The 25,566-nt window shown below is 34.9% G+C and overlaps 1 protein-coding gene across 2 annotated transcripts in view; it reads left to right on the top strand.

The window, feature by feature from the left end:
* The window catches only part of sema3d (sema domain, immunoglobulin domain (Ig), short basic domain, secreted, (semaphorin) 3D), a 197,243-nt gene extending 172,168 nt beyond the window's left edge, over positions 1-25,075 (top strand). For both annotated transcript variants that reach the window (XM_039761472.1, XM_039761471.1), the window contains exons 16-18: positions 2,820-2,884; positions 3,450-3,589; positions 24,121-25,075. In XM_039761472.1, coding sequence (XP_039617406.1) covers positions 2,820-2,884; positions 3,450-3,589; positions 24,121-24,555 — 640 coding nt within the window. In that variant the 3' untranslated portion in view covers positions 24,556-25,075. The remainder of the gene's footprint in view (positions 1-2,819; positions 2,885-3,449; positions 3,590-24,120) is intronic.
* Positions 25,076-25,566: the final 491 nt, after the last annotated feature.

Here is a 25,566-nt window from a genome sequence, read left to right as displayed (position 1 = left end):
GGAGTCATTAATTACTTACAGCCTGTTCCAGCAGAATGTAGCCATTTAAACTGCTAAGACGTGCCACTAGCTGAACAGAAGGCCACCAAATGGTTGACCTGTGTTGGACTTGTTAAAGTTTGAGAAGTTTATAGAGATGTATACTTTTAAAACAAAAACCCACATGAGTTTATGACCATGAATTGTATTAAACGGGTTTGAGAATGCTATATTATGCTATTTGATATGTTAACTACCATTTAAATCTAAAGATGCCAGAGCTGTTTTATTTATTATTTTATTGTGATTACAAAGCTGTTTTTTCTTCAGTTAAAGCATAGTAGTTCATGGCTTCTCCATATGTACCTGAATTCTGGTCAGAGGACCATACGTCAAAATTTCATATAGAAGGGTAGATCATACAGTAAAGGCAATTTGAAAATTAAATGCAATGGATAGACACTAACAATATAGGATGTTTGTGATGTCTTATGGGTAGTATGAACATGTGCAGCACGGCACTCTGCCATTAGTCAAGCTGAAGCCAAAGTCAAATGAACAAGGATGTTCCGCTGAGGGACTGCACCATTGTTGAATAACTAACGATAGTGAGATTTCTTTGGGCAGAGAGAATGAAATCTACAGAAATTCACTGACGGGTGTTGGCTCATTCTCAGTAAACAGCATGACTTAACAAAATTTTATGAATAAGTGGAAAGGTTTAAAGTAGGAAGAACAAATGTAATCAACATGGTGCATGGTGACTTAGGGTATTGTAAAAATTGCACATAATGTGCACCCAAACAGCTTACTAATCTGCACAAGCCAACATTCATTTGTTAATTTCAGCAAGTTTCACTTCCTCTGCCCAAATTAATCTTATTACAGCATGTTGTTCAAAAATGGTGCAGTTCCCGAAGCACAGCATCATTTGACCTTGGCCTCAACTAGACTAACGGCAGAATGCTGTACTGCGTATTTTCAAACTACTTGTAGGCCATCACAAATGTTTTGTATAGCGTCATCTTCTGTTTGTTGTGGTTACTGCATACTTTTCAAATTGCCTTTACTTTTTGGTTTACCGTCATATGGATAGGCTCACAGCTTCTCTTTACTTCTGACTTTCTTCCTTTCTGGCATTTCTCTTATTTCCCATTTATTTACTTCATTTTTCCTTTGCTCTCAGCATTTTTTATTCTGTCCTTTCTTATTTCATCAGATTATTAGTACTATCAGCTTGCCTCACTGAATCTCAAAATTACCTCACCTGTCACAATAGTACAAAAGACAACGCATTTAATATTACCTGTCCAAAAAGTTTTGTGTGAGACGTCATTATATATTTTTAATAAATGAACACATTAAATAAAAGAGTATTTCTAACATCAAACATAGAAGGTTGAGGAACTATAAGTCTGTCAAGTAATCACCTTTACTTAACTTAGTCCATATATTTTCTTAGAACTTTATTTTTCTACATCCTGTCAACAGGTTTTTTCATATTACCTACATTTCAGTTACCCAGTTATATGTTTACAATGTGCAAAACAATTGCATCTTTTGCTAAACTATTGATAAATAGATACATCATAAACAGGAAACACAATTGATTTAGAGTCCAAATGAAGTCAGGACTTTTGACCAATAAATGGGGAGAAGAGGAGGATATTCAAAGTCAAAGTGAACTTTATTTTTATCTCAACCATATACAAGTATACAGATAGATGAAATTGCGAAGCTCAGGGTCTACAGTGTAACAACATTAAGTGCAATAATAAATTGAAAATAGAATTAAAATTTAAATTTAAAATTAAAACACAAACAACACAAGACATTGTGCAAAGACAAGACAAAGAAGTAGCAGCAATACTGACGTGTAGTTAGCAGTATAAACATTGATGCAATGGATGGTATTTGTAATCTAGATACATAAATATAGTCAATAGATATGTAATATAATAAATAAATAATAGATATAGATAATACAGAAATTATCAGTGTATGATAATAGTTGTTTAAGACATGTGTAAACAATGACAGGTCAGAATGTTTCACAGCAGGAGGATATCAAGAGTGTCAAAATACTTAGAGGTCAGTATGAGATTTTCAGTTCTTTTTCTACATGCACACTAGTCTTTGCAGGAAAGTGGCTTGCATGTATAAAAGTTCTGTTTTTAGAGGTGGCTGAAGCAGTGTGGAAAATCCCAGGGGGCAGCATGGTGTTAAGAAGTCTGATAGCTTGAGGGTAAAAACTCTCCTGCAGCCTGGCAGATCTGGCTCTGATGCTGCAGTATCTTCTCTTGAATGGCAGAAGTGTAAAAAGTCCATGTGAGGGGTGTAAGGGGTCCTGCACAATGCTGCTGGCCTTGCGGACACTGCGTTTGTAAAATATGTCCTGTAGTGAAGGGAGAGGCACCCCAATAATGTTCTCTGCTGTCTTCACTATCCTCTGCAGGTGCTTTGCAATTCAAGTAAGTTATGCAACACAAGTAACATGAGATCATTTTTTTCTCCCATTGACACTTTTCACTTCATTTGCCATTGTGCAGCATGGGACACCATTGGCTTTTATTATATTATAAACTTTTTTATCTTTATTCTCCATTAACACATGACTTTAAACATTTTTCTGGGTCAACTCTAGCAGGATAAGGAAAATATAAAAATAACAAACTAGAGCTGAGTATTCCTTTTGCACCTTTTGTTCTGTAAAAGAATTATTTGAATTCCTAATAATTCTGAAAGTCATACCTTGTACTCTGTCTAAGAAGACGCTCACATTTTGTATAACAAAGGCATGTTTTAACTTTTGTTTGTTTTCTTTTAATATGGGTTTTTAGAAGAGCAAGAAGGCAGGACATAAAGTATGGAGATCCTGAAAGTCAGTGCTGGGATTTTGAAGAAAGTAAGTATTAACTAGTGACAACTTTGGAAATTAATATAGTGTTTGAAAAATGTTTAATTGTGAACGCTGTACAGATTAAATGATTGTGCACAACTGATCATACTTTTGTAGTTATTTTAAAAGTTCAAAACTTCTTAATCCAAAAGTAAGTAGAAATCACCACTATATATGGTAGCATGCTTAATAACACTAAAAAATGTGCTTCATTAAAATGATTGGTATTGAATGATTTTTCTCTTAAGCAGACTTTTTGCTTTACTTCCTAAACATTTCAGCTGATGCGTCAATGGTAGAGGTTGCCAACAGGAAATGTTTCCTTCTCTCTGTCTCTCCCTCTGCCTCTTCCTAGGAATCTGTCTCTGACTTTAACTAGAATAAAATGTGTTGACCTTGTAGACTTTGGCAGAAAAACACATGATAACCTTCTTGCTCACATTCTGAATCATTTCCCTGTATGTTATTTGCCATAGCTTAATTGAATTAAAACTCTACCCAAGGATGCTGTTACAGTATAGATGGATATACAGCAAAATTCACATGTATGTTTCTGTGCTTTTCTCCTAAGATTTGAAAAACGAGCAATCAGAAGAAAAACTGCTCTTCGCTGTAGAGTATAACTCAACTTTTCTAGAGTGCATTCCTAAATCACAGCAAGCCAACATAAGGTGGTTCCTTCAAAAGGCGGGTACTGATCATCAAGAAGAGGTAATGTAAGATTTCCAGAAAACACTATATCATAAACAGTTCACACATACTCAATTAATGTTAGAGACTAAAGCTGTGCTAAAATGTCTGCTACATTGCATGTTACAAAAATGCCTTACGTGAGTGGAAGTGGGAGCCTGCCATTTTAAAACGTGTCCTTTTAATACTCATGTTATTTATTTATTTTAAAGTATTAAAGCAGAAAATTATTTTCTAAATATCTTTTTCACATGATGCAGTTTAAGCTGAGTTCTGAATTCATACTTGTAAATGAAGCCCAAAATCTGTCTTACATTTCCTCTATTTCTACTTGTTAAAAGCAGATTTAAGAGAGGACCGAAATTTAAGCACTAAATGCCAAGTTCAGTATAAAGGATGATACCTAAACTGCATATGGATCTAATAGTTTAATTCAGGCTCACTCCATTTAACTATGATTGTATCATATTACATTTTGCAGAATGTCTGTTAGCTAAAAGATTTTCTGTTTTACAAAAATGACCGTTCTGCTGTTCATTAAAATAGTTATTGGCAAAATAGCTGAAACATTCTTTGATTTGATAAGTGAGTATCATATGCTTTCAGATCTTATCTTCTAGTATAAGAATGAAAATAATACTGACCCCAGAAATTAGCCTTGATAGATGCCACTTTCATCTTCTTTAAGGAATAAGGGAAGAATATGCTTCTCTACAAATTAAAAGCAATTTGCAATGTACGAGCTAAACCATGTAAAAAAAGTGCCTGATAGCTCAAAATAATCCTCATCTATGTAGTGGCATTCAGTGTTTAGCATTATGCGTTCTAGTGATACCTGGATTAAACACCGTGTAGTTAACAACAAAAGTCAAGTGTGTTTATCTGCACTTTGGTGAAGATGATAGACAGATTTGGTAAAAGTTTGCAGCTGGTTGGGACTGCTTTCTTGACTGCTATTCCTTAAAAAAGAAAATATATTTCTAAAATTGGTCAATGATTACATAGTACAATTTATGTCAGATAAATGTTTCAACTCACATGGATTTTGTATGTTCTCCCTGGGTCTGCCTGTGTTTTCTCCATGTGCTTCAATTTCCTTTCATTGTCCAAAGACGAAGGACTGGCACATTCTCCCGGGTTTGTTCCAGCCTTGCACTGTATGCAGCGACCCTGTTCAAGATTAAGTGGGTTAGAAAATGACTGACTGACTCATTTCAGACATTTTCTGATATCATTGAATTACAGAGATTTACTGTAGTTTGCCAGTTTTTTTGTTTTAACTATAGCTGTATGTAAAGCTAGTTTTAATTTTTATAAATAACTTTATTAAGCTTATTTATACTGGTTTCAAAGATAAGGTTTATGTTTCTCACAAGATCAATGAATTTACACATATAGTAAAGAAGAGGACAGACATACTAACTGACAAAGACATCAATATTTTAGAATGGCTTGAAGTATTCATATGAATTAAATTATATTTTTTCTATCTCAAAACACATATATCATAATTTCTAGGCTGACTGGTTAGAACGCAATCCACACAAAGCTCTTTAATATTAAAACAAAGTCTTTATATAATTCCACATATATAGTAAGTGGGCATCTTTTTGCCAGTCCCATAATGCTCAACACAGAATGTAAACTAATTTGCAGAAATACAAAAGTATTTATACAGTCACAGTAGTTGGAATAAATCATTTTCATATAAAATGTACATTTTCTTGGATCTGTATATGGTTATAATTAGTGTAATAAATCACTTTCAGTTTTGGTATAGACACATGCATGAAATATTATTTTTATCTGCAACTCTTATTCAAGTAAGGCACTCTATAGTGTCCCTTTCATTATTTTTTTTAATAAATGCACTCTGTATCTACTAGATATACTAGGAGTAGCAGACATAACTAGCAGCATAACATGTTTGAGCTTGTGCATTCATTTTATGTCAGTGAGATGTTTACTGGACAGACAGCAGTTTCTAGGGAAGTCAGGAGATTATCTTGCCTATCCTCTGAGAAGTGGATTAATCTGCTGTTACAGAGGTGACCATGATACTGTTGATACAAACATTCAAACATTTCGCTTTTTTAAAACCAAGACCATTTCTTTTATAATCTGATCTAAAACTCATAGTTGACACACTGTCACATTAATATTTGCAAATCATACTTTGAAAACTTTCTTCATCCGTATAGATTCTATCGACTTATATATTTGGTTTATATTATGAACATCGTAAAGCAAAATAATCTTTGCCAAAAAGTAAACACCATGCTGTGAGAGAAGAATTCTACAAAAACCGTGCATCAAAACCAAAATGCAAAAGGACAATCAAGGTAAAAAATAAATTAAAAGTTCTGAAACTACCATATAATTCTTGCCTCTAACTTACTCTAGAAGATATTGGAGTTTATTTATTATTTTTTTAAACAATCTCCAACTCAAATAACAGAACATGTGTGCCACCATGTTAAATAGTCAGAGTGTTATGACAAGCATGTCAAGTGATCTCTGTGTTATGATAAGTGATGGGCATAGCAACTATCAAACAACAGGTCCATGGTCCTGCAAAGACAATCACAAAATAGCGACGAGACCATATAAAAACAGAACACAAAATGTCATCACCAGAATAATGATAAAATTAATAAAACAGTTGAAAGACGTGTACAAAAATTACTAAATGGAAATTGGATAAGGGATGTCAAAATGTGATTTCATCATAGGTTTGAAGTACTAATTTGTATTAGCTTAAGTGGTAGCTGGATTTTTGAAAGCTTAAGGTCTTTTGGCCACTAGAACGACAAGTCAATGAAAACTGTTTAAAATATCAAACTTCATTTAGGCAAACATAATGATTTCAAGAATTTTATAGTTGATCTGGACCCATCTTTTTTTAATATGTATGTTAAATCACCTACTTGTCATTTTACATGGTATACAAAATAGTTATATTTATTAGGATATGATAGATCTCTATCTATTTTCATAGGTGGCTTAGTCTAATACAGGGTTGTAGTCTGTCAGAAGTGATATCATAAGAAAGGACACAGCCCTAGGTGGGATGCCAGTAAACCACATGGTACACTCGCACACAAAATTACCCTCACTCACACCAGACACCAGTTTTCAAACACCAGTCTTGCAATAGGCAATGACTTAAAAGCCCCTTAGATTAGATTAGATAATACTTTATTTGTCCCCTTCCAGCCATGCACCTGACCAGCTTGAATTTAGAAAGCAAGTTTCAACAATTGCAAAAAGAAATGAAGGTAGGAGAAGGTGTGTGATTAATGATGGTGGGCAGGCAGTACAGTTTGATAACAATAGGTTAGTGGACCAGCCACTTATGTGGCAGTCCAGGATTGATACTTGTATAGATTGGCCAATAATGGCTTAGATCTTATTTATTTTATCCTTTATCCATTATATTGTTTTGCTCCCATTTTTAATTATTCCTTCTTTTTAATAAATTCCCTTTTATATTATTTTTGCCTCTTGGGTCATTATTTGTTTTTGTGGATGACTAGTGATCTCCCCATACAGCCATTCACTTAAGAAGTGCTATCTAGGGTCTAAAATACCTCAAATAGACACTGTTTGGTGGCACTTGACAAAATGTTATATATTTGTCCAACATGTGTAAGCATCCCTGGTCCTCTGGGTGACAGTTATTGTACACTTTGTTTTCAAGTAGTTTATTCATTTGATGTCTGTGTTTTAGCTCTCAATATGCAACCACAGAAATGATCCATCCATCCATTATCCAACCTGCTATATCCTAACTACAGGGTCACAGGGATCTGCTGGAGCCAATCCCAGCCAACACAGGGTGCAAGGCAGGAAACAAACCCTGGGCAGAGCGCGCCAGCCTACCGCAGACAGAAATGATCATTATTTCAAATTGGAAATTCTTAAGGATTCATATTGCCTTTACACCTTTTAGTGCAAGTCACTAAACATTTAGTGAAAAAAATGATACAATTAAGTACAGTATTTTGAAATAAATGTTGCAGAAGTTCCAGTTCATTCAGATCTAATACAAATTTAGCTTACTTTCTCCTCGGGAATGTGAAATACATGCCGAATACAGTCTGCTTTGAATGAAAGTAGAACCAATTGACCTAATCAAGTGACAATTCCCATCACCAACAATAAATTTGGTTCCAATATAAAAAATATTGGAACAAAATCTTATAGTCACTGCAGCATTCCAAATTCAGCATCTCATGTACTGCTCATCTAATGTTATTTCTGGAACACCTCTTCTAATCAATTTGACTGTTCCAAGGGGCTCAGATAGCCTCAGAATGTTTATGTAATATGTAAACACAGCATTGTTTTCATCAATTTGTCTAAACTGGCAACAAGAGTTATTTGACAAAAATGTTTAGAAAACGCTATGAGGTGAAAATCTTAGCGATCTATTGCTCAATATATCAAAACCTATTACAGTGCATAAGATGAGAAAACATGTCAGGGAGACCAAACATGCTTATTTTTTAGTATACATGTATGTGTTTAAAATCCATTATTGCTTTTTTCAAGTGAATTTACTCTGAGTTTTTAAGATGATGCATGAAAAATACAGTATAATAATTTAGAAAAGTAAAAAATATGGCGAAAGTCTTAATGACAGAAAATTTATTTCCTGTTTAAGGCTGTGTGATGAGAAGGTTTCCCTACATTTAAACAGCATTTTCTCTTTAAAAATATATTAATTGGTAGAGTATATCATGTCAGAAATGGATAAGATGAAGTTTGCATCTTTCAGATTAACAAGACTCCCTGACTTACAGCCAGATTTAATGTAGCTAACAGTATTTTGTGATACCAAAATGCATTCCTTTTGCTTTTACTCTCCACTTAAAAGAAGAACAAATACTATTTTCTTAAATTTTTACACATTATGTTAAATTCAGAGTGTTAAAAGCAGACAGGCGTTCACTCACAAATAATGATTGATTGGAGGTCAGAGATGCTTCCTTTCAATTGCTTGAAAATGACAGCTTGAAGTCAGCAGGTCTGTTATGACAGCTGAATCACAGCATTGCAAGAATGTGAAAACAAAGACAGGTGGTGGTCATACTTTATTGGCTAAAAGGGGCGTATTAAATATTTTAAATTTAAACTTTCAAAGTCATAAAACTGTATTATTCTATAATGACTGTAAGTTTGCTTCAGACATTTTACAGGCAGTTAGAATGATTTTACCTACTATTGGATGGATATGTACTACACATTTAACACAAACAGTTTTGCTTTTATTCAGTGTCTTCTTTTTTTAATCTAGACCTGTGTCTGTAATACTACTCCAATGATTTCTATATTGTTTGTGCTTTATGAACAATGGTATAAAATAACTACACCACACAACCATTGAACAAATGTGGGTTTTGAGCCCACGGGTAACCACTGTAACACATTAACAAAAGGAGCATGCCATCATAATGTCTCAAAAAATGCATACATAAAAAATGCCCATAAATCCATTACGCAATCAATGAAAAAGAGTAGTTTGTGTCAAATTTTATGTTTTGATTTTTGTTTCTGAGGCAAAGAAGAGTCATAAATAATAAAAAGTAAGAATCAATTGGAAGTTCCCCGGCACAGTAATGGCACAGACGTGTGTGTTGTGTATTTGAGTGCTATTTGCCCCCAGGTGTTTTTTTTTCATGACTTCTCCTAAATCATATTGCTTCGTATGTTTTAATTAATGTGCTTCTACTTCAAATTTAAAGGGGAGTACAGAGGCACTAGCAGACCTGCAGTCATGTATGATATATAGCCCTGAGGTCGAACAGCTTCCTCCCTGTTCAAGTTTTCTTTCCTGCAGAAAATGTTGTCAATTTTATTGATTGCTAAACTAATTAATAGTGACTGTGTGCTTTCCTGTTGGGATCAAACTACTGTATCTAAGGAGTGTTGTTGTGGTTTAGGATCAATCCATCCACAATTAGAAGCAAATATTTTCAAAGAGCGAATACTGCATGTGCACTGCTTATCACACCAGTGTGTTTATTTACTAGATTCTTGGATCTTGTCCTGTAATTTCAACGTATGGCATAATAATTTACTATATTGGCAGAAAGTTCAAATGGCTCTTGCTATTAGTGTTGCATTCATTATCTCTGTGGTATGTGTGTGGTAAGCCAAGGTGTGCTCTTAGATGAATGTTCTTTAAAAGGATTTCACAAAAATATTGGTTACAAAAAAGATTGCAAACAAAGCTGCAATTGCAGAGTAAGTACTTTATGTTTGCTTCTAGTAACCAAGACAACTTTTTAAGCTGTCTCTGTACTCTTTGTTCTCTTTGTTAATTTTCTAATCTATCTTGGTGCCTTATTTAAGAAAAAAAATACGTTGAAAGTACAGATAAATTGTAGTAAATGTGTGGTCTCGTAAAGTAAAAAAATGCAGAAACCCCTTTCTTTTGCTAGTAAGGCTTAACAGGATGAATTGTCATTCTGTCTCTCAGTAACAGTACAACACCCCATTCTGTACGGAAAGAAAATATTATTTTGTTTATTCTACTCTAATGTGTAGGTAGATCTGTTTTCATTGGTACCAGGCTAGAGAACATTATCCGTGTGATGCCAAAGTGATCTCACAAACAATCGATTTTGATTTTAAGCTGTGTACTACATACTGCTTCAAAACACAAACAGTAAATAAGAGGTACAGAATTGTGATATACAAATTAACATTAATAAAACTGAATGATAAAAAATTTTAATTTTCAAAATGCAATAAAAAAACACCATACTTTATATGTTGGTAGATTTTAAATATTTGAGTCAAAGAACCTTTTTGGAACAGAAAGTCATCAAGAGTGAGTTCAGTAAAGGTTAACCAAACTTTTCCAAGAATAAGACAACAAACAGGCCTGTTTCAGATAATTTCAGATATATTCACCAATTTATTGTCCCATTCCATTACACATAATCAAAACCTTTTGACTTTTGTTGGAAACACAATTGTGCTTAATCTGTTCAAGCTTGCTTCTCATAAGCATTCACATTATATACATTTCCAGAAATTCATTTACCCTCATAGAATTTATTGTCATCTCTTCTTTCCTTTGATGAAAACGTTTATGTTGTTTATTCCCGCTTAATACTACTTCTGTGTGCCATGCCACCCATATTTATCTGTTTTATGATGTCATCCCGAAACTGCTGACTCCTTTTACCGCTGGTGAACAGCTGCTACCAGACACACACATACACATAGGGGCACTTGGAAATCAACAGACATGACTTTTTAACATTTGTTTGATCACAAGCATACTGTCTCATTATTTTTAACACAAAACAAATGGGTTTGTGACTGCTGTTGTTTTTGTTTTTCTGGAATAGTATTTGTCTTCCCTTCTGGGATACTCAGTGATAGCTCTCAGGAAGAGTTCTTTCTAGGGTGAACATCAAGTGAACTGTCATTCACCTCAACATTTGGCTTTTTACATTTCCCAGCAGGAGTGTAACCAGAACGGTGGGCTGTAAAATATTCTAATGGAACTTCCTGGGCTGTGCTGTTGGACTTGTCAGGTTTTTAGTTTTCTTTCTAGGCTGTGTCTTACTGTAATGTGAAGAGGACAGTCCTTAAGGCATTTAATGTTCTCATCTCGTTTTCAGTGTTGCTTTGTCAACCCCCAGGGTGATTAGTGTGTGGAACGGTAGCAATCTGTAACATCAACCCTCTTCCAATCTGTGAGCTCATGGTCAGAGATAACCATGCAGTGAGGCCATCAATCTAAGAGAGAGAACACCTACATTTTGACAGACCTTACCCTCCCAAAAAGTGAAGAGGTTTAGCTGCAATGCCAAGAACCGCTTCACTACTTGCAGATTTGTGTTGAAATATCCATTTTATAGCTGAATTTTCCGTGATGTATACAGTATACTGTACTTCTCATACCATTTTGAAAAGTTGCATCTTGTTTAATTTCTTTTTTTTAATGTTCTCTGGGTTTCCATAGCAAATCCAGATGCCCTGCCATCTTGCTGACTAAGCCATTTTTGACTACTAACCTTAGGTACGTCCCGTATGGAGTTTACATTGCATTTCTGGGTGTCTATATGGGTTTTCTTCAAATTACCCAGGTTTATTATTCACATTCCAAAGCCAACCTGTTAGTTTTATTGGTGACTTTAAATGTGTTTGATGTGAGCGAGTGTGTGCATCTCATTTAAAGTGGTCCCCTGTGATAAATGGTCCATGGCGCTGTGCGGACTGGCAGCCTTGTGGAAGGAGGTGTGTGATAAGTGGTCCATGGCGTTGTGTGGGTTTTAAATAATCTCACCCAAGAATGTGCAAGCTCAGAATCAGGTGTGAACGCTCCGCTCCAGGGATGGTTGGACACCCTGGCTGGTTGTGCACATGCATGTGAATGTCAGTGTCAGTCAGGTGTCTCCTTCAAATTGCGGAGGGAGCGGCACATCATACCTGCACCCAAGGTCAGATGATAAAAGAAAAAATGAGAAAGAGAGAAGGAGAGACAAGGGTTAAAAACGGATGGATGATGGAGATGATGGCAGGATTGTGAGATGCCAGGGTGTGGAGGAGAGGAAGCAGGCAGCCGGGAGGTGAGCCCCTCGGAGGAGTGTAAGACCAATGCTACGGGATTAGCAGAAGAGCCGTCAAGATGCACCGGGGACTGAGATTATAGAACTAATTCTTTTTAACAAAGTTTTATTGAATATATTTATTTGAACTTGGTTTTAACCTCCACACAGACACTGCATTTTTATTGGATTATGTATTTATTGAAGAATTGAATACACTGCACTGTTTGAACCCTGGTTTGGTTTTTATTTGATCTTTAATAAAAGCACTTGAACCAATTTTTGCACCTACCCCTTACTGCAAGTGTATGTCCTCATTTGCCTGGCTTCTCTTGGTTATGACTATCGACCATTTCAGTTCAAGAGGCTCCCAAACATGACAGGAAGCATGAAGTTCACCTGGACCGTCACATCCCCTCATTCCATTTAATGTTACTGCTGTAGTACCTGGCTCTCCTTGACCCTGGGGGAATTAGAAGTGTATTACAAATGTTTTTATGTATATACTATATATAACTTAGATTATAAATCTTTGTATTTCAGAAGTGTTGTAAATAGAGACACAGAAGATCAAGAGAAGTAAAAGTCAAGTGGATTTATTGTCCTATTATCCATACATATGCATTGCAGCACACAGTGTCACAAAATAACATTCTCCAAGACTGTGTTGCAACATATACATAAACATAGGACAAATGCAAATAATAAATAATAGGTAAATTAATAGATAATGATAATTTAAAAAACAGCATCCGCTGGTCACAGTCTGAATTGTTTTGAGTATTTAAGAAGTGCTCTGTATGCAGGCAGTAGCATAATGGAAACATGATCAGAAAAACAAAAGTATTGGCCAGGTATGGCTTTTTAAGCATCACAAGAGTTTGTAAACACAAAGTTCAGTTGGAAAGTTCATATATTGTTATTGGGGAGAACAGTCTTCAAGTTCATGTGATTACAATCTCCAGCCGCAATAATTAAACCACCAGGATGCAGTTTTTGTAGCTCTGTAACAGTTCTGTATATTACAATTTCCACTTCTTTAGAATTAACTCCCATAGGGTTGTAAATGGTCAGAAGAAAATAACAGGTAAACGTGGCAAGTAAAAAGGATGGCACCTTCCCATTAAACGTTCCAGCACTGGAGAACAGTGGCTTGACACTGCTGCAACGTTTTTTCATCATTTGCTTTTCACATAAAGAAATAGACCGCCTCTGTGCACATTACCCATTGCTGAAGGAACTCAGTCCATTTGAAAAGTGTTCAGTCCATCCAACTAAATGGCTGCATCAGGGATGTTATTATGCAGCCACAATTGAGCATATTTGTGATTCACAGGTGGTAGGCCATATGTAGCAATTCAAACTATCAATTAACATGGACCTGCACAATCCATCAAACTGGTTCATGCTTTTCTATAGGAATGGAGAGCAAACTGAGAATGAAGATTGCTGCTTTTGTTTTTAAATCTGGATAATCAGAATAATCCATTGCTTATCAGAGCATCTCGTGATTGATTGTCCAGAGTTGCTCTTTGTTTTTCACTCAGTGCTGCCTGTGTACGCTGCTACCTGGATTTAGGTTCAAACAACAAAATACTGCATATGACATACCAAATATGGTTCACTAGTAATGCTCTTAATCTCCTGATTTCTCCTTACATTATAACACCATTTCCATTCTAACAACTTTGAAATTAAATACAAATTGTGATAATGTGTTTCATATTATAAGATAATTGCATGAAAATGCATGTATCCAACTGGAAAATAAGCTCCAGAGCGCAAAGATTTTTTTTTCATATTCAGTGAAGATTATTTTGGAAATTTTTTAACACAGTTTTATGACCTGGTGAAGTTATGTAATTTCTCAAATACATCATAAAATTTAGGAGTGTTTCCTCACGGAAAAAATGAAGGAAACCACAAGGCTGGATTGGAAGCAGTTGGCTCAGTGGGGTGGCTTCTTCCTGTCACCTCTGGAACACTGGCACTGTACCCTCCACCCACCACTTATGAAACGGACGTCAAACATCAAAGATTTTTTTTTTTGTAATAAAGGTCATCATTCGGTCAGTTGCTTTGTTCTTTTGTTAAAAAAATTACTTTCAGCGCCCTTTAAAACCTTTGAATGAACAAGCTTCCTTTCTGGAATAACATAGTTTCATTTTTCATGGCAGTACTGAAAAGATCCCTTTGCCAGAATGTAAATCCCTTAGGATCTCCAATAGTTTTTGCATGTGTTGCAAATTAATTTAAACAAGATACCAGGATAAATTATTATGATTATTAATTATATCTTGCTGTTTATTGCTGAGGGTAGCATTTTGGTGCAATGCTTAGTAATACAGCCTTACACATCCTGGAGATGGCATGTAAATCATAGTCCATGTGTTCTCTGTGGCTGTGAGAGCTTTTCTGCCACACTTTAGAGATATTTACTATGCATAAGGCTAACTGTTGAAACCAAATTGCAACTGTATGGGTGTATATGTGAGTGTGCTTTGTGAATGGCTGTTTGGGGTTTATTTCTGCCCTGCGTCTGATGTTGTTGGCATAGGCTCTGGCTCTTCACCACCCTGAGCTAGATTAGTTTGTTCATAAAAAAAGGTATAGATAGATATTTGTTGATTGAATTTTTCATCTTCAATTTAGATCCTTTTATAAATTATTATGCACATGAAATATGAAATAATGCATAAATAACAAAAAAATCCTTGTAAGCAAATAGGCAGAATCCTTTTCTAGGTATACTTAATTGATGGTGAGGAATTGCATAATAACACAGTGAATGGTCTGTTCAGCTGGCTTAGGTTAGGAGCATGTGCTGACAGTGCGTTGCTGCACCCACCATACGACAAACCACTTGGATTGTGACTCAAGTGCAGCGGGTGACCCCTCAGCACCACTGAGTGGTGGAGTGCCAAACCTGCCACCAACCCCAAAGTTTTAGTGCTGAGATTATTAATTATTTTTAATAAAATGGAGTGACTGGCTGTCAAAGGGTAATGAGGATTAAAAGCATCACTAAAATAATAGAGGGTAAGGTTGGTCTTACAGTAAATAGTTATGGGCAATACGCAAACAATTTGTTCTTTTTGAAGAAACTGTTTTTAGTGAATCATGGGAATCACTTCACAAGCACAATGCAATTGATTCAGTAGAGCTGGAGCTTATGTGTGATGCCATCAGCCGCTCTCATTAAGATGATTCATAATTGTCATTCACATTAATTCTGTTTCTTTCTAGTTAGAACTAAATCATTATTGGTGAGCAAGAACTCCTTAATTGATTATTTTCTCGTTCCTAAAAAAAATAAAGTATATTAACTCACTTATATTGGAATATTTTACATGTTTTTTTTTTTTTGTAAAATGTGTTATTGGTATTGTGCTAAATAGATCATATGTTAAACTGATTCATTCATGTCCCTTTGTACATTCAACAAATTATACACACAAAACTCAACTTTATAAGAATCATATTGTAATTTCTACCAATTATTTGCTTTCAACTTTACTTTAGCGCATTTTTTATGGTTCACTGAAAGCACAGATTCTTTCTAGTTTGAACAAGAACATCCATCCATCCATCCATCCATTATCCAACCTGCTATATCCTAACTACAGGGTCAACTGGGGTCTGCTGGAGCCAATCCCAGCCAACACAGGGCTCAAGGCAGGAAATAAACCCCGGGCAGGGCGCCAGTCGAACAAGAACAAATTACACAAATTTCATTCATTTAATTTACAAATGAGTCACACAATTCTCATTCATTTGATTTGTGAACTAAATCACTGCATTTTTCCTGGAGAATGAGTCATTAATGCCCTGTCTTTATCGGAGACTGCAGATAACTCCTAACACCAACGATTCAAAATAATATAATTTCTTTGTTCACTTTTTTAGCACATCTTCTTGACTTGCTATTTGTTTCATTCCTAACAGGACATTTACGTTTTTGCTTAGTAGACGCTTTTATCCAAAGTGACTTACAAAAGAAGTCAATATAATCAACAAAACATCAGTTTGGGGCACTGTTCAGGAACTAGTGTTGCAGGACAAGGATTCAAAATTGATTGTCACAAGTGAACAAAATACAAGCTAATTTAAAAGTCCTAGGTTATCTAATAGCTAGTTTGAGTTAGACAGAAAGTCACGAAACAAGAGAGTCTTAAACACATTCAGGGAGTGAACATTTCGAATGGAGGTGGGAAGGTTGTTCCACCAGACAGGGGCTACACATAAGATTTAATACTACACAGAGGTGGCATCACTAGATGCCATATCACTAGCAGACCTGAGTGGTCAAGGAGGAGTGTAGGACCTCACAAGTGTCTCCTGTACAGGGCTGTACCTGCATTCACATTATTTTCCATATTTAGAAACATGATTTTAAAGACTCAATATAAATTGCAAATACTGCAATACTAGAGACTGCTTCGGTCATCTCCAGGCTGAAGGCCGAAGAACATTGGCAGGATATGGAGGCAGGGCTCAGTGCAGCTCCCGGGCTGAGTGGCTAGGATGGTGGCAATAACCCAAGCAGGTTAAATGTTGACTGTGCTTGTTGGTGGACATCACCTCTGGCTGCGGAGACACACTAAAGGGTAAGCAGATGAGACTCAGGGCAGGATTCTGCCAGTGATTTAAACACCATGTTTATGAATATTATATTTATAATGTATTATTGTTTATTTATTTATTTTAATTTTATTGATCTTATTGAAATCACATAACATTCCATACAAATAGATCAATTTTTACAAAAATAGGATCGAAAACAAATCAATTATTGTTTATTTATTGAAGATTGTATCTCCACCAGCACACCTGTTTTTATCGAATTATTTATTGTTTATTTATAAGAAGATGTTTCTGCAGTGCACTTTTTGAACACTTTGTTTTGTTTAAATACAAGCACTAAGCACTTTGATGAAATATACTATGGCTTGTTTGTGTCCTTATTGCCTGACTTATGTCAAACATGGCTATTGACAGTTCCTGGTTCAAGAGTTCGAAAGGGACATGGCAACTGCAGACAACCTGGACTGTCTTGTATGAGTGATCTGTGTAATTAATAAAAAAAGAAAAAATATAATAGTGCTAATAAAGAAAACCTAAAGGCAACAATAAGTCCCCAGCAAAGTCCTAACCCTGTTCTGATTACTGTCTGAGTGGAGTTTGTAAGGTTTCCTCATATATTCCAAAGACGTACAGTTTAGGTGGATTGGCAGCTTTAAATTTACCCAGTATAAGTGAATGAACTGTGCAATGAACTCACAGACTATAATGGGCTGAGCTGTGAAGTGAACTGACAGACTATAAGAGGCTCATTCAGGAACTGTTTTTGAGATTACATTTGTGATTTGAAATTAGAAGATTAAAAATTGATGGGTGAATAATAAAATTATTTGTTCTCTTTTAAACTAATCCAACTCTTAAAATGATAAAAATGTAGACTTGTTTAGGACCTTCTGGAGACCCAATGTAATGATGGCTATTAGGCTGAAAAGAGAATTTGTTGCATAATGCTACACTCTTGCTGTTACAGTTAGACGTCAGAAGCCTGGTTGCTCAAATGAGCAAAATAAGTTTTAGAAATTGTTTCCTGTACTTGATGTGCAACTATTTATTTTATCCTGGAAAATCCATCCATCCATCCATTTTCTAACCCTCTGAATCCGAATAGGGTCACGGGGGTCCGTTGGAGCCAATCCCAGCCAACACAGGGCACAAGGCAGGAGCCAATCCTGGGCAGGGTGCCAACCCACCACAGATCCTGGAAAATTATTTTTTGTATTTGTTTGGTTGTTTTGTTATGCCAGTCATTAACTCTCAAACCAGCTACACAGCACAGATTTTCTTCTCCTGCTTTTTAAATTCTTCATATAATCTGCTGGCACAGTGGATTATACGCTACTACAAAAATGCTGTTAAAATAGTCTGGAAGATGTGCATATTTTTGGGAAGCTTGAAAAAACGTTTTCTAGAATACTAAAGTGTTGATATCAAAAATAAAATTAAGAGGGTTAAACTGTAAGTGGAGTGAAAATGAGAGTTGCCAAGAGTCAAAATTACTAGAATATTATCAAAACCAGAAAATGTAAGAATACTAGAATATCAACAAAAATGGTAACATTATTAACCAAATTAAGAAGCTAAAAAATATCACTCATTTTCCAGAATGCCAAATACTCTGAACTCAAGACTAACACTGTTCAAGGTATAAATCCATAATCTTGGACTGCAACATGATGCATAGTTCCTCTTGGCATTCAGTAGTAATGGTGCAGTATGTCCTAGCAATACACTAAAATATCAGTGTGACATACTTTAAATTAAAGAAAAATATTAATATCTTTCTGAACCAAAAGAGTTCAACCAAAACACACATATGGTCATGTTCCAAAAGGAATATTCACAAAAAATGAACAGATAAAATGTCTTGTTTGTTTTTGCTTTCCCTGTGACAGCATTTCTAATTTTCATAAGTGCTGTAATTTTTGTTATTCTATCATCAGGTAATAGTAAAGTCAAGCTCCTGGAAGTCATGGCATGTGACATATCAGTATGGCTCTTTTTAATTGCCATGTTCCTGTAGAAAAAGATTGTGAATTTAATTCTAAAAATATTTTTGAATGTGCTTCTTTGTTTTTGTTCATTTTATTTGGACCTGTTTTCAAAGTTTTCTCAATTATGAGTTTTGCTTTTTGTTTAGGCTCAAAAACATGGTGTTGACCTCCTTGTTTTGACTCTTACTTGTTTTTTTGGTTTTTGATTTCATTTTAGGATTCCAATCCTTGCCCAGAACATCGTATTGCACAACTGGGTAAAATGGTGCTTTCTGATTCTTTCCATGTCAGAATGCTTAATAGAGCTGGAGAGGGCCCTGACTGATTTCTCACTGGTGACACCCAATACGTAGCTAGGCAGAGGTTGCTTTTGTGTTCATCTCTTATTGTAAAGTATAGTTCACATTTATATAACTGACTATGCTATTATCATAGCTTAATTTTGTAACCACCTAAAATCTTTATATACTGTTAATTTTGCATTGGTTTACATAATAAAATAATATTATAGAGGTACTCAGATCTATGCTAACCCATCATGGTCTAGGTAGCTTCAATAAAGCTTAATAAATTTTAATATGGGGTCTGGTTAATACAACAAAAATGTTCATGAAACCTTATTGTGAACACCCTGGCATCTTCATATATTGCAGTTTCCTGCTGTCATTGAATACTTTTGCACTTGCATTTTAAAATAATAAAAAAAAAATTATGATAAATCATACTACATTTTTAAAATTGCCATACAATTTTAAACGATTTTTTTAGTTTTATATTTAATATAATTTATCATATAAACATGATTTATTGTATCCATTTCAATATAATACAGTATTATCAGTGTGTCTTATGCAAGCCCATCATGACATTTTGTGAGGCTGACTTGACATAAGCCAAGGCATGAGAGAGTCACGATGTGTTGCCTGTTGGTTGGACATACAGTACAAGAAATAATTTCACAGTACATATGACAATAAAACAACTACTATTGGAACTTTATACAGTAGATGCTGAATTGACATGGGGAAAATCACTCATTCTTACTAAAAAAAATTACTGTGTGCTATTAAAAATGTGTCTACATTTTATGTCAAACAAAAGAAATCTTTTGACTCAAAATAGAATGCTTCTTTTTATCTGTTTCCAGTTTTTTTTTCTATGCCCAGCTTTTCACTGCAGATAATAAACTAAAGTATGCTTTGAAGACTTTTGCTTTCATGCAGTACAGCTGTATTATTTTAGTTTTGACAGTACCGTGACATGCAATTCATTCTGTAAGGAGGAAGCCATCTAAACAGGTCATTCATTTGGGCCATAAGGTTCTGACCTTCACCTGAAGTCTATCACTGTCTTATCAACTATCTTCTGCCATGATAAAGTAAAGGCATTTTTGTCTCTAATTTTAACCTATGAACCTCTTAAAGCAATTAGATGTGCTTCCTCAATTTGTTTCACGTTTCACTTCTCCTTAGCATTTGTGACGGACTCTATAATCACATCATCTTTCTTGAACATACAAAAAGTGTGTGGCTTATTTAAGCAGTTTACTTGCATGCATTCAGAAACCCACAGCTTTCGTGGATAAATTTCTCTGTTATAAAATACATTTGTTATCTAAGTCAGTGGTCTTTAAATTCAAGAAGTCATGGAGCACCTCTGTGCTTGCAGTTTTATTTTTTTTTATTCCAACCAGATTCACAAATAACTGTGTGTCAGGCTTGTGCCTAACTGATATTACTGTTTGATTACCTGGAAGTTTTTTCTCTGTAGTTTAACATTCAGAAAGGTGTACAAGAAATTTGAACATTTTTTGCCATTGCTTTAAAAGCGTAACTTTTTTTACCATTTTTTTTCCTGTGAACTTTGCTCCTCAAATCATATTCAGATACTGATGACTTGTGAAAAGCAGTACAGACACGGCTGTGTGTAACACACACTGCTAAAGCAGAGCCAGAAGTTTATTGTTTTACTCATTTGTGTGCTAATTAATCAGCAAAGGCTTAAATTAGTGTTTTTCAGGTTCAGTCTTGTGGAGCACCTTAACTGCAGGTTTCCTTCCCAACCAACTACTTCTTTAAACTGGACACCTACCTCAATCAAAAAATGGTTATTTCCCAGTTTCTGCCAACTTTGTATAAAGGCAGAAATTACAGTGTTTTGAGGAAATAAGCATTTGAGTATATTAAAATTGGGTGAATTATTTCTCACTTTATTGATTTTTTTTAAAGCTTTTGCTCTTTTTTAATATTCTGATTATTTAAACCTTTTATTACAAAGTAGCTGTGTAACCTGGCTTCATCCAGAAAATTTCAGAAGACAATGGGCATCAATTATAGAGCCATCGGTTAACTGGGTCTTAAATGTTGTAAATCACCATGGATAAAGATGTCAGTCAAGTAATAATAATATTATGATTAGGTCACTGGAGCTACTTACTCTTGAACATGCTATACACAATGGTCCGTGAGTAAAATATTCCGGTTTTAGATCAACTCCTGCTTTTTTTCTGCTTTTCCTTGTGAGTTGGCTTTTGTTGATGGTCATTGCAAAACACAACTGTGTACTATAAAATGTGTATTCTTTTGATTTTTGAGGGTAATTAGGTTGAATAATGTGAAATTTAAGTATATGTTACTATCATTATTAGATGTTTATTATTATTATTTGCTTACGGTGTTCAATGAAGTCCAGTTTTTCTTTTTACTTTTTTTTATTGGCAGTATGTAGTCCCCCTTTAAAGTCCACAGATATGAATGTAAATGTGAAGCAGTGCTTGACGTGGATATACATAAGTGCTTATACCCAATGTGTTACACTGATGTATTAATTTGCCGAGGAGTGCAGAGTATTTCTCCAGTACAAATTGAAGCATTTGGAAATAATGTTTTTGTTCATGGGTGAGTGAGTGATACACTGAGTGAGTCAGTAATCATATACATTGGAACCTTGGTTCAAAACCATAATTCGTTCCAAAACTCTGGTCGTAAACCGATTTGGTCGTGAACCGAAGTAATTTCCCCCATAGGATTGTATGTAAATACAATTAATCCGTTCCAGACCGTCCAAACTGTTTGTAAATATATTTTTTTAAAGATTTTTAAGCACAAATATAGTCAACTATACTATAGAATGCACAGCGTAATAGTAAACTAAATGTAAAAATATTGAATAACACTGAGAAAACCTTGAACAAGAGAGAAAACTACCACTGCAAGAGTTTGCCCTATAGCGCTACGAACCGCTCACTAAAAACACTTTTTTTTTAATGAGTTTTAAGCACAGGGAAAAAAATGAACATTTGAAAAATCCGTAATTTAATAAATCACCAAGGAAAGTAACATTGCAATAATGCACGCTACGAACCGATCGCTGTAAACAGAAGTGAAGTGGAGGTTAAAATCCAATAGAAAAAAGTCTTCATTAAATACAATGAGGTTAAAACAATGCTTGGATCAGTCTGTTTAAAAACAAGCCTGGTGCATTCTTTAACTGCCTTCTCGGAAGTCTCTCTCATGTGTGTGTGTGTGTATGTGTGTCTCTCTCTCTCTCTTGCTCGCTGCACACGGAATGCACAGGGAGAGACTGAACACGTGCGGAAATCATCGGAGGTGACAATAAACTTGATCTTGAACTTAAATGACATACTTAACCCAATTAAGGCAAATCTTGTGTTAAACAAACTACTCTATTTAATTCTTTTTTTAATGACTAGGGTGTTGTACTGTGTTAGCCATTATGAATGTAGCGAGAAGTCAAGAATCAAAATGACACCTTTTATTGGCTAACTAAAAAGATTGCAATATGCAAGCCTTCAAGGCAACTCGGGCCCTTTCTTAAGGAAAGATGTAATCAAGACGTGAAATTTATCTGAAAAACACAGACAAAAAAGTTTTCTTGGATTTCTATATGAATCTGAAAGATCACGCTCACATATATAATAAAACAACATGTGACGAATTGTCAGTGATAATAGTTTCAAAAGACAGCACGATTCGTCACAAGCTGGCAGATCTGGGAAATGACTAGCACGTAGGGCCCACACGGGGTGCAGAGGGCAGAGCCTCCTAGTATTCAAATAAATACAAAGGGCATTAATGAACAACACAAATAGTAAATCGACGTTAGTTTCATTTAATCCTTTTCCCTCCTATGTAAAAAAGCATAAACATTATGAATTATATTTTCTTGATTAGTATCTATTATCCTCAGGAAACATTATTCATTTGGGACTGGCTTTTAAAATATTCTTGTCACACTTTTGATTGTTCAACCAGTTTGGTGGAACAGTCTTTATTATTATAAGTTTTTTAGCATTTACATTTTGATCTCTTCACAACCTGCCTGCAGTCACTTATCATTCCAACATACAGGTCCTATGTAAGGATGTTTGTTTCTGTGTATGCCACACACTACAATTGCTGCATAATTGACTGCTCTGAGTTAATGAAAGATTACTTTAGTTTCCGTACCAAACTTTGTAGGAAGAACTTATAGCAGCAAAAGAGGTATTTTTAACAGAGTTACTACTTTCAGGCAATACCAATATCCTAAAAGGATTGTTAAGACATTTGCTAGCTTTAGCCTAATAACAACTTTACAGACTCTAGTTTCAGAATCTGACCATAAGTACTTATCTCTTTCATTTATGTTGTATCTTTGTGAAGGTGATGGTTGGTCTTGATTCCTTTATAAACTGTGTGGAGATCTTTGGCACATGTAGAAGGGAGTTGAGCATGTGTTGCCATTTTCTGTGTAAATGCGTTTCTCTGTCTTAGCATCTCGCATCTTTACAGACTTTGAAATTTCACACATAGCAGTCCATTTTTGCCATCACAAAAATGACATCTGCTGGACAGTTGGTGATCAGTCAATGCCCTTCTTCAAAAAGATGAACTCACTGATTTACATAGCTGTCTCATGGCTTCTGCATCTATCTTGTTGTCCTTCAGCAAGGTTGGCACCCAGGCCCAATTGCATTGCTGAGGGTCTTTCCGTCTTATGGTGCTTGGATTTTTCATTGTCCAGTACTGCATAAAGTGTGTTCAGAAGATACAAAAAAAGTTACACAGTGATATGGAGAAAAATAACAGCACATAAAGCTAGGATGCCTTTTAGATATTCTTTTTCTCCAGTTTCCTTTACCAGTCCAGGTCCATTTTTTTTCTGAATCTGGCTCTGGCTGCATGCACCACTGGTCACTGCAAACCAGGTATAAGGAATGAATCGATATTTAATGATATACTGGAGATTATGGCATGTGCATCTAACATTGGTTTATTTTTCACTTTTATCTATCTACATTCTAATTTTGTAAAATAATTTGTTAGTGAATAAAACTTTGTCAAAGTTTCATATAGGACATATTTTATTGCATTTAATTTTTTTTTACTTTTATCTCTTTGTCTTCCAGGTAAAACTTGATGACCGAGTTATAAAAGTAGAACTGGGCTTATTGATTCGAACATTGCAAAAAAAAGATGCCGGAATGTATTACTGCAAAGCCCAAGATCACACATTTACACATACTATAATTAAAATTAATTTAAAAGTAATTGAAAATGAGCAAATGGAAAATACACAGAGTAAAACAGAAGATGAAGAAGGGCGACATAGAGATGTTACTCCTGAATTCCGTTACAGATACAAGGACTATCTCCAGCTTGTCAGCAGCCCTTCATTCACATTGGATGATTACTGTGAGCAAATGTGGCACAGAGAGAAAAGACGGCAAAAAAATAAGGGATCAGCCGGCAAATGGAAACACATGCAGGAAATGAAGAAAAGCAGAAATCGGAGACATCACAGCCAATACTCAACAAAGAATGGAGAGGGTACAGAGACATAAAATTTAGATGTTTTATTCTTTCTAAAAATTAATCAAATTTTTGTGTAGTTTCCTTCAGCAGCGGCATAAAAATCATACTCAAAAATGTGTTACTAGACAGGATTAATTTGAAGTAATTCAAGGTAGGACACTTCATATGATTTTTTTCTGCATTGTAAAGGTAGTAGTATGTTCACACGTTTGTTATTAAAAATGTAAATATTTTAATAATTTGTAAAGAGAACAACATCTTTTGGAAGATGTGAGGATCCTTTCTGACACTTGGCTTTACAGGCTAAGAAAACTTTTGTATGTTATAATGTATAATGTCATTAATATTATTATTATTATTTTTATTGTTACGACTACACTCTTAGTATGTCAAATGAATTGTTGTTGGTGTCATTTGTTGTATAAATATATGTGGTTAAGAACTGCTTTTGTAATTGTCATGGTACATTAAATTAGGATTTTTTTACTTATCGTTTATAATAATGTTTGTTTCATTAAAAATAAAAAAGTTGTTTTGTACACCACAGAATTTATTTTGTCTTCCTAAATCTCAGGCGCAGCTGGTTAAGAGAACTTGAAATATACAGATTTATTGATCACTCATGAAGTGATATAAATGCTTAAAACCCTGGACGACTGAATTCATTGACCTCCTATATTCTGTAACAGGGAGCACAAACCATCGACTGTTATTGTGGAAATGATAGATAAGTTATGTACACAGAAATCCAGTATTGCCATTTTATATAAATATCACATTTTTAATGTAAAGCTGTGGAAGGTTAGTATTAGAAGGCTGTTACCAATCAAATAATTAATATGTAAACTAAACGCAGAATTTAATGATAATGTGAAGACAAAAATCTGATGTTTTTTCAGACATTTTGCATGTGGTTTCTTTGTGAAAAATTTCATGGATGTTTAATCTGTTTTGTCTTTTTTAAAGTAACATTCACACTCCAACTAACAATCAGTTACCGAGAAATGTGAAAACAAACTTAAACAGTCATGTTATAAAAC

The sequence above is a fragment of the Polypterus senegalus genome, chromosome 8, assembly GCF_016835505.1.
Source record: "Polypterus senegalus isolate Bchr_013 chromosome 8, ASM1683550v1, whole genome shotgun sequence".
NCBI classification, from domain to species: Eukaryota; Metazoa; Chordata; class Cladistia; order Polypteriformes; family Polypteridae; genus Polypterus; species Polypterus senegalus.
The sequence above is the reverse complement of the archived record's forward strand: the minus strand, read 5'-3'. Positions and strand labels throughout refer to the sequence as shown.